The sequence below is a fragment of the Ixodes scapularis genome, unplaced genomic scaffold, assembly GCF_016920785.2.
Source record: "Ixodes scapularis isolate PalLabHiFi unplaced genomic scaffold, ASM1692078v2 PGA_scaffold6__148_contigs__length_123643588, whole genome shotgun sequence".
Taxonomy (NCBI): domain Eukaryota; kingdom Metazoa; phylum Arthropoda; class Arachnida; order Ixodida; family Ixodidae; genus Ixodes; species Ixodes scapularis.
The window spans coordinates 37099178-37110167 of record NW_024609881.1 but is presented as its reverse complement, the minus strand read 5'-3'; the positions used below and the strand labels follow the sequence as shown (position 1 = coordinate 37110167).

The 10990-nt window shown below is 43.7% G+C and overlaps 1 protein-coding gene across 1 annotated transcript; it reads right to left on the bottom strand.

Annotated features, from left to right (window-relative positions):
* Positions 1-2517: 2517 nt before the first annotated feature.
* Positions 2518-9317, bottom strand: LOC120840070 (the record flags this gene model as incomplete). The annotated part of the gene is made up of 2 exons (XM_040210506.2): positions 2518-2572; positions 8542-9317. Coding segments are annotated over 2 exons (831 nt in total), but the record flags the coding sequence as incomplete, so codon positions are not given.
* Positions 9318-10990: the final 1673 nt, after the last annotated feature.

The window sequence follows — 10990 nt, the reverse complement described above, 5'->3', positions numbered from 1 at the left end:
GGGTATTCCGAACAGGTTAAGCCTCGGTCCAGACGCCGGCGAACAAACACATTGAACTTTTTACGATGCGCTTTTTAAAATAAGTAGTTAGCAAGACGCTTAAGACGATGAAATGTAGAAGCATGTACGCCACGGGTACCGTTTCTTGATGACGCTCAAAAACCTTAGGAGCACGGGCTGGCAGTATAGTGTAGCTCGGTGGTTCCATATGCAAGTCAGTCGAGGCCACGGGCCGGCAGCAGGGCTAAGGGCACCGTGTAGGCCCTATCCCCCAGTTTCACCGTTTAACGTGTACAGCTCATCCCCTAAACCTCCAATGTGGAGTTTTTTTATATTATTACAAAACTATTTTAGCTAGCTTTTATTTTCTTAATTGTTACTTCATGTGGAAATCATGTTTAAGCGAATATGTGACCGGTTATGGCGTCAAAAAATATCCCTTTTTGGGAGCTTGCAAAAAGATGACGTAAAAACGTGGAACCAGGTCAAAATACGCGGCTATTCGCAAAATTGGCCAGGTCAGCCAGGCAGCCCTCCCCAAAAACGCTTAATTCGGCCCAAATGAAACAATCCTGAGGGCCTATACTTGGGCCTAACAAGTTTTTGCACCAGTGCACGTGTTAGTGCCAAAAAAAACAACATTTCTGTGGCTTTCATATTGCTTCTCTTCCTGGTTTACCACATCATTGCCTGTTTGTCAGAAATGAGAACAAGACGTCACGTCTCGACCGAAAAACAAGCGGGAAGCCTCATGCAGCACTATTGTGGCTATTTGCTGAAAGTTTCTGGGTGAAAACCGAACAACGAGAACTCAATCGAGATTCTGGTATTTCTTCAGAAACTGAAGACCAAAGAAGTCAGGTAACAGCCAAACCTCCAGGCACTGAAGCCTAACTCTAACACTTTTTCTCCACGACCCTGGCCAGATATTATCAAGTTCCATTATCGCTTGGCCTTCAGCTGGGCATTCATGACCCTAAATTGCCAGTGACAAAACCAAAAGCTGGATCACCAGCCACAATAATGGGTAATCATCTCAGTAATCATAGAATACAGAAAAAAATAGGACAGAAATAAAAAAACAGCCGTATCTTAAAGGAGGAGAACGTTTTATTATATTCTAAGTGAGAGGTGAGGCGTGCTTTAAATAAAGTATGCGTCTCCGAACTCTAAATCTTTCTAACGGTCCGGACCCGAAACTTTGGTTTTAAACCTTAGACATACCTACTCAAAAGTCTAAGGTGATTTCGTAAAATATTCACTTGAACATGGGGGCCCGTCCTCCTCAATTTGCTCCCTTTAGTCTAATGTATTCTTAAGCTTTGTCGTCCACCATTTATTTTTTTTTTTCAAAACGAATTCCAAAAATCGTAGCTTTTGAATAAGACAAAAGTTTGTTCTGAAACTTTGGCATCCGCTTCGGACAACCAGCTTTATATTTCGGCGTAAAATTAGCGTTCATCGATGCGCAGTTTATTTTTGCGACTAAGAAAACGCCACTTTTTTTTTTGCCCCGGGGACACATTGTAGGACCTTGAAATGCAAATGTATTAAGTCCAGCTAAAATAGTTTGTTTTACTTTACCCCGGACCCGCAGATGCCATGGGTTACATGGTACTGATTGACGAGAAGGGTCATGCGCAAGGAAACTACACCCTAATAGCACGCCGGGAGCTGGACGCCGTGCCCGGAGAGTACGGGCTCTTCCCCATCGGCATGTTCCATCTCTCGCTCAACGGATCCCAACTGCCGGTAACAGCACGCCCCCCCCCCCCCCCCCTCCCAAGCATTTTCTAGCACGATGTCAAACCGCCGAGGGACTCCGCAGCCCACTCCAGAAAGGTGGAGGGGCAACGTAAGGCCTTCGAACTTTCGGGGGGAGGAGGGTTGACAGATAAAGGGACTTGGTGCTCTCTGCTTTTTTGCAAACCCGCAGTTTGGCAGTGACATCTTTAGCTTTAATTTGTTTAATAAACTAAATACTTATTTGAGGGCAAAGGTGTCAATTGGGAAGTCGTATTTTTAATATATTTTTCATGAAGGAGTTTACAACATGGTACACACCAGGCAGCACACTTGCTTAGACTAGCTATGGGGACAAGATTGGTCCTTGGCCGTAGTAAATCTGGACCGGGACTGCCCAGTGAATTCGGAGAACTGCCAGCATGGCGTCTCACTGTATATTCCGGGCACCGGAATTACACGGAACTGCCAGGGAAGGGATTTTCTTGGCGCCTTTTGTCTCTTTTTGGTCTGAGCCGACCAGAGTAGACCGGCGGGCGGCCACCAACATTTAAGACTTTTGTGGCGCTTCATTGTATTCACTGGCCCCAGAATTCCACGGAACTACAACGGAGTGGTTTTGGGTGTAGTTTATTGTTTATTGGCTTTGCAGGATTAAGTGCGCCAAGGAACGACTGGCGTTGTCACAAAGCTCTCTAGAAAAGCCCAAGTCTCGAAAATCAAAAGATCAGTTAAATAGTGTAGAGAGCGAGCCGAATGCACGCAATAATAGTGTCAGCAAATTGAACCCTCCATGCAATTTACAGCATTCATGTTTAAATCGCCGCATCTGAAACTGAAAAAACCTTCGGGATAATATTTCTATGCTTATTTTTCAACATCACGCATCGTCGCAACGGTTCACGTACTTCGCGGCATCTCTGCTTCAACATAGAATGAACAGCAGCACATGCTACGGGCTCTGTTGGCCTATCAGGCGCCAAAAAGGTTGCGATGCTGCGCGGGAGATGCGCCAAGCACTGGAACGGCTCCGGTCCGCAGGCGTTTGCAAGGTCTCAACGACAAAGCAGCCTCTTGTAACACCAGTGAGCTAACGGTGCTCGGAATTCCCACGCTCACATTGCAGCAGAGAGGGCGCGGTCGGCCAGATCGAGGCGCAGTCAATTCTCATGTCGCGATTGCTACGTCGTTGCTATATCTTGCACCGACATTCGAAACAGCTCGCTCGAGGCTGCATGCGGGTCAAATACACGAGTCTATAGCGCGATATAGTGTCGTTACAACGTGGAAGAAGTAGTGCTCACCTCGGATAGGGGCGCAAGCAGCGGCGCTATGTCCGTCGACGCCCACGTCGAGAACGACGAAATATACATTAAAACACTTTTAACACCCGAAACAAATATTTAATTATTTAATCCTGAATATTTTGCCACCTTAGGGACGTCCTCACTGTACAGCAAATTTCTCAAATATGCAGACGCTATTCCTGATATTTTTCTTTTTTTACTATTCTGCGATATAATAAGTCGTTAGCACTTTCGAGCCCAGAACCCCTCCATGTGTTGTCATCGTTTTGTTAAATTAGCGTTTTTTTTTTTTTTTTTTTTTTTTAGCTTCAGCTTTGGGGATCTTTTCATCTATGTTGAATCTATGATTACATGGTTTAAGAAATTGTACAGTTTTTGTTACATGCACACAACTCTCTCGAAACAAAATATCTGTAATTAGCGTGCTGCGAAATATACGGAAGAGCTTATTTCTGAGTATTTTTTTTTATTTGTGAATTCAGTTTATTTGGGGACATCGTGCGCAGAAAGACAACGCAGTTATTTTTGCATTTTAGTTTAGAGTGCGGGTTTTACGGTTTAAAACATAGCATCTTCATACCACCCGTTTTTGGTTACCATTTGAGAAGGGCAGTTCCTTGGGGACTCGAAAAACTATGTCGACGAGAACTTTTCATGGCAATGCAGTGGAAAGGAGAAGAGCCCCTCCACAGCTTTATTCAGCGCTGGAAACGGGAGAGGAGCGCGGGCCTGTATCTTCCACTGCACTGCCAAGAAAAGCTGTCGCCGAGTATCCGTCGTGCTGCTGTCCTGTTCACTCGGTATTGGCAGCAGAGTAGACGCTATGCGTATTTTAGGCCAATCGCGTTTCCGGTTACGGTCACGTGACTGTAGTCTCCAATCGGGTCACAAGGCACAGCACGGCACCTGCCTGAAGGACACTGCTTGGTAGACCACTAACATAGCATCCATGGCACTATCAACTTTGGGACGAACTCACAAAAGTATCCACTGACGAATCCTCTAGCTGTGTTCATTGTTCGGATGACCCTCGAAGGTAAGCCTTTTGTGGGCGCACCCGCGTGGGGACCTTGAAGAAGCAGGATGCAGGCGAAATGCTGGAGGGAGGGGAATGTTTCTTCCTTACCTCTCCAGACCCATCTGCTTTCCCCTACCAGCCTTCCTTTCCCTGGCCCTGACTGAACTCTTAGCTGCGGCATGTATGGCTCAGTGCTTGAAAAGTCCTACGCGTATATTGGCAACAAGCGATTTTTTCGAAGAAGCCAGAAATTCTCGTGATGTGGTTTGGTTCGGCAAATGACAGCTTGTACCGCGTTGTGTCGAATCTTCATGGAGCCCTACCATCTCGTAGGTGTGTGTACGTGGTTGTTCTCCAGTGCCCATTCGACAAATATCTCGGAATACATGTTTTCAGTCCGCTAATTTTTCGTTAAGTGGACGGCAACCTGCTTGTTGGCAACGAGTTATCGCTGTTCTACGGGTACTCCCCCAGATTATCTCTAGAATTAGGCAGTATCTATTCTCCCGGCAGCCGGGACAATAATAATTCCGAAATTTTACCCAGTGTCCCCTCCCACCAGCTGCATGCATGAAATCATGCAACTCCAGGTAGAATACTGAATTTCTCGTTCTCCCGGCTGTTCGTGAAAAGACGTTTCATAGACAACTTTTCATAAACACACGTTTCATGGACACGTTTCGTCGACACTAACATATCATTGACACTCGCTACGCGAATCGCACGTTGCGGAGAAGTTTTCTCGCGGAAGTGAATAATCTGCCGGCAGCCCGGGAAAAGAAAGCCGGCAGTTGTCCCCTTTTAGGTCTCGTATAAAACGAATTGTGAAAAAGGCTATTTGAAGCTATAGAGTAGCTCACTGATAAGGTGTCGGTCTCATACACAGCGGGACACTGAGTCAATCCACCAGTGTGGTCTTATTTTATTTTCTCGAACATTGTATAAGCTTTTCATGATATTTACAACATCTTTTTTTATGATTAACACTAAAAAAACGAATGCTGTGCACGAAACATCGGTGAAGTAAATTGTATGGGACTGCGCCCTTCCAGGGGTTGAACACACGACATAGCCCGGGGAAAACAAATTCCGCCAGTTTCGGACGGCGCCTATATCACTCGGACGGTGCGTGTATCCCTGTCTGCGGCTGCTCATTAGAAAAATATTAACTTAATTGTCCCACCTGTACACGCCGCATCCCAGCGGCCGCCGGCGGTGCAAGCTTCGCTGTCCTCCATTCACCCCCCGAAAGGGAGTCTCGTACCATTTGATTCAGCGAAGTTTCGCTGACAACATTAATTTTTTTACAGTGTTAATTGTAAGAAAGAAATGTCGTAGGTATCGCCAAATGCTTAGGAAAAAAAAGCAATCCCACACTGACGATTAAACCGCGGTCCCGCCGCATAAGAGGCGGACACCTTACCAGGAAGTTACCCTACAGCCTCAAATAGTTGTTTTCTCAATTCGTCTTATACGAGACCCAATAGGGGGCAACTGCCGGTATTTTTCCCCCGGGCTAATGTGCCGGCGGCACAATATCCACTTCCGTTTTTCGCGGGTGTGTAACCAACCGGCAAACCCGTCCACGCAGTTTCGTGGCAACATTCTGCGACGGTTCATGACAAGAATGTTAACCCACGTGTCCCACCCTACATGCCATTTGCGGCGACAATTTGGGGTAACTTGTTACCAGAAAAAAAAAGCTAATCATAACATTTTGTAAAACAATCTGCTGATGAAACAGCGTGTCAATAAAACGATCTGTCAATGAAACGTCATTCGATGAACTGATGCCACCGCCAATGATAGGCGCCTGTCAGGAGAATTTTTGGGAAATTATTTTTACAGCTGCCAGGAGAACGGACAATATGGCCTAGAATTACACCGGTTCCCTATTGGAAAAAAGTACAAGAAACGAACCTGCTGCTTGTACAGTTCTTGTATGACACCAACATAATTTCTTGTTATTATTTATGCAGCTAGTTTGGTTTGGCGTTGTGCATAACTGGAGATATCGGCACCGCTATGGCTCCGGGTTTGTCTATACTGGCAGCCAGTTTACTTGCCGATATGATTCGGTGTGGCTGGTATGATTTTGCGTCCGATGACGTAGACGACTGCCATCTTTCCAACAAAACGCTTATATCACAGGACCACCGGTATAACCAAATTATGCATGGAGAAAGACGACCGCCATCTTCCACCGAAAACGTCCATCGTTCACCACCGGTATCGTTACATACATCATACATGTCGAAAAAGAACATAAGCCGCGTTTACATGAATGCGACTTAGTCGCATTGAATCCAGTCGCCGCATTCAATATGCGGTCATGTAAATGGCATAACGCGCAAATAATAATAATATAATAATAATATTCTTTATTCAGAAAAGTGTCTAGGAGGATGGGGCAAAAGGCGATTTAAATCGCCTGACAGGGCTCCATCCCCCTGTACAGTCAGCAGCACAACGTACAGAAACATAGGAACAAAAACAATCAAATACTAATAGTGGGATTACACTAAGATACATTGATATAACAAAAGAAATGCGGCCGGAAACTTTAATAAATGATGTTATACGTGAAAGGTACTTTTCAGTGTTCGTTTAAATGTGTATACTGTATTGGAATTATTTATCATGAACAGTATTTCAGGGTGGTTGTTTAATAGCTGTGCAATCTGATTAAGTATTCTTTGTTTACCGTAGTTTGTGCGTACTCTGGACTGAGTGTAGTGGGTATGGCGAAATGAGTATATTGATGCATTGTTGATGTAATTTTCATGTACAAACTGAGGGTGTGCTTTTATTTTGTAAAACATGTAAATTGCCAGTTTTTGAATGAGTGATTGTTCTACAGTAGGAAGAGAGTACTTGATAAAATATGGGCTAGAGTGTTCCTTATATGAGATATTGGCAATTGACCGTACTGCTCTTTTCTGTAGAATGAGCAGCTTGGATATACAGGTCTGTGAGCACGTACCCCATACCAAACTGCAGTAATTTAAACGAGAATGAACAAGAGTAAAGTATAACTGTCGTTTTAACCAAACCGGAATGATATATTTGAGCCTATTTATAATGCCTATTGACCGGGAGATGTTTGGCCGGATCTGATCAATATGATAAGACCAATTAAGGTTTTCTTGAAAGTATACACCTAAAAACTTGTGAGCTTTTACATATGGAATTTCACTATTTCTAAATCGTAGGTTAAGTTCTTGATTAATACTTTTATTTTTTGCTCGAAATATCATATACTTTGTTTTCTCGGTGTTTAGCTCTAATTCATTACATGTCAACCATGCACTTAACTCTAACATCCAATCATTCGCAAGTGATTCAAGTTCATCTATGTTGGCACCAGAAAAAAATACGTTTGTATCATCGGCGTATAGCACAATGTCAGGTGTGTGGGGAATGTTGACAATATCCTTAATATACGCCAAAAATAAGAGTGGTCCAAGGATGGACCCCTGGGGAACACCATATTGTATTTTACCGATTTCTGATTTCTCGCAACTTAAAGTCGTATATTGCACACGATCTGATAAGTAATTTTGAATAACTTCTAGGGCTAGTCCTCTAAAACCAGAGTTATACAACTTCTTCAGAATTATTTCATGCTTAATAGAATCAAACGCTTTCCTGAAATCTAAAAATATTCCTAAGGTGTAAAGCTTGGCCTCAAAATTGGTTAAAATTTTGTCCTTGATTTTCAGTAAAGCTTCCTCGGTTGATTTCCCTTTTTGAAATCCATATTGTTGTTCAACAATTAGGTTATGTTTAATGTAATGGTCTGACATCCTGGAGTTTATTATCTTCTCTATTACTTTTGAAAATACTGGCAATACAGATATAGGTCTGTAGTTGTTTAAATTATTAAGTGGCCCACCTTTGTGTATTACTGATACTCGGGTGATTTTTAATTGAGCAGGAAATATCCCGGTGCTTAATATTTTATCACAGATTGCTGATAGTGGTTGACATATTACCCCAGCAATTGCTTTTATAGGTTTACCTTTCAACTCATCATCGCCGCATGCGCCGCTGTTACTTAATGAATTTATTACGTTAAGCACTTCAGCCTCTGTAGTTAGTGACAAAAATATAGACTGTTGTAAACATACGCGGGTATGAAATTCAAAGTTTCTTTCCTTTTGTAAGGAGAAGGTCGCAGCGCCCGAAAGCAAAAAATGAGCATTAAATAGATTTGCAAGTTCTCTACCAGAATAATCCACGTCATCTATTCTAAGGACATTGGGGATGGTACTGCTTGACTTGGACATCAGTTCTTTTGCCGTCTTCAATACTTTCACTGGATTATGTTGAATTGTAATGAATTAATTTTTATAATAGTTTACTTTCGCCTTTTTTATGTCGGAGTTTAACTTGTTGCGTCTCTTTTTGTATTCAGCCAGTATATCGAGGTCTTTTGTTTTTATGAATGTGTCGTAAAGTTTACTTCGCTCATTAATTCGTTTGAGAAGTGTTACGGTAATCCAGGGTTTCCGTGATTTCTTGTGTCTTTTGGCTTTCCTAAATGGGAACGCATCTTCATAGGCTTCTTTTATCTTTTCTATAAACTTATCGTAGGACTTACTAGGGTTTGGCTCATTGTATATATCATTCCAGTGTATGGCCGATACAAGCGTAACGAAGCGTTCGATACTATAATCGTTTATGTCTCGATAATAAGGGTTAGTTATATTCGTTTTATTGTAGCCGACGTTTGCGCATGGAAGAAAGCAAAAGAGAGGTAAGTGATCACTTAAATCCACCGTCAGTACACCAGATACTACGTCATTTCTCATTGCATTGGTCAAACATAAATCAATTAAAGTTTCCGTCCCAGATGTAACGCGGGTAGGACAACCAATTAAATTTTCATAACCATGTGATTGCACGAGATCTAAAAATTCTAATTGCCATGAGTCAGACAACATCAGATTAATATTAAAATCATCAACTAGTACCATAGGAAGTTTACTCTCAGATGCATACTGAAAAATTTCTTGTAAGAAGTCTAGAAAAACACTAGGGGATCCGGATGGTGGTCTGTACACAGCACCTAAAATGTAATCACGACACCCTACAAGAAGACACTCATAATTCGCAGAGACACGAGTATATTCAGAGATAACACTGCATGCCAAGTAGCTTTTATAGTAAAGGGACACTCCCCCACCTTTTTTCCCAGTTCGAAATATCTCTGTGTGGTAGTAACCGTTAAATTCAGGAATATGTGAATCATTCGTAAGCCATGTCTCAGTGAATGCAAGGATATCAAAGCGTAGTTCTAGGCAGTCAAGTAACTGTTCAATTTCGTCACATTTGTTTCTAATGCTTCTTGTGTTTAAATGAAATACAGATAATCTATTGTCATTGTGTGCAATGTTTCCATTAACAAGATTTCTGAACGAATTGTTATCATAATAACTGTGTTCTGTGGAACAACTACCCATTATTGAAAAAATAAAAGTAAAAGCGAACTTCGCGTTTCTGATTAACGTATCAGTTCCAAGTCATCTTCGCGTTCTATCCTGATAAGACGGTCACCGGCAGCTTTTCTCACGAACATCTTTCCTTCTTTGTGCCATGCAAATCGATAGCCCTTTTCAGTGGTTTTGGTCCTAATCTGCCAGAATAACTTTTTGTTTTGAGCTGTCAGGTTTTCATAGATTCGCCCTGTAGATTTCATCTGCCTTAGGCGCGCATTTCCCTGTAGCCACTTATCTCGGGTGAGACGTGACGCAAATCGCACTAAGATGACTGGAACTTTGTCGGACTTGGTGGGGAGTCTGTGTGCTGCCTCGATATCTTGCTCCGTCAGCTTTGGTAAATGAAGTTGTTCCGAGAGCGCGTTTAGTTGACCCAGCAAGTTTTCATTTGCGGAAGGTGCCAGCCCGTGTACTTCAATGTTTTGCCTTCTACTGTACTGTTCTAGATCGTTGACTTCGCGCCTGAGCTGTTGGACCTCGGTGTCGCCACTTGTTTCCACCCTCTCGATACGCTTTTTTAGCTCGCCGATTTCGTTTTTCTGCTGCTTAACTTCGGTAAGCAGTACGTCATACTGGTCAGACATGACCTGGACCGAGCGCTCGATTCCATCAACAGTGTTCTTGATTTCCATCAAAGCGTCAACTTTTGCGTGTAGTGTCATCAAAACAGAGAGTTTTCTACTTATACCCGCAAGTGTGTTTCCATCATCTTTTTCGTTGCTTGATTTAGGATTTTCACCTACTGGATCAATTCTTGCTTTTGCTTTCTTACAAGTTAGACACGTCCAGGCTTCCTTCGAAGCAGCACTTTTCTTTTTGAATGCACTTTTAGACACTCCAGAACACGCCAAAGAAAGCGCATCGCATTAAAGTCGCTCGACAGAGGTGGATCGAGATGGCGAGTGCGCATTCATTCAGCCCATGTAAACGGAGATCGCATCGCATTTTGGAACGGGGAGGATTATTAGAAGGCGCTCGCTGCGGGAGGGAGTGAACAGCTGAGTACATGGCGGCGGCCAACCTCGTCGGCGGCGCGGAGAGCGGTCCCGCAATTTTTCTTCCCGAGAACAAACGCAAGCATTTATTGCGATCATAAGTAAGTGGAATATAGCGGAGCTGCTCGGTGAGGGTGGCCCCGTCCGAACCTTTGCGAAGTACGACTTGCGTCTCCGAAGCGGTCACAAAGGCTTCAGTGCGAGCACGAATGACACCGAGAGCCCCGAGCACTGTAGAGCACTGCATGGTAGCGCAGAACGAGCAGCTCCTACCTCGGTGCCGTTCCTGGCTGCGCAAGAGCCTCTCAGACTCGGGGTCCGGGTGGTCCGGTCGCGATCGGCGAGGTCTGGCGTGGCAAAACGCGGAGGCTTCCTCAAAGCGTGCACACACACGTCGCTTCTCGTTCAGAGTGAACCGGCGGCCCC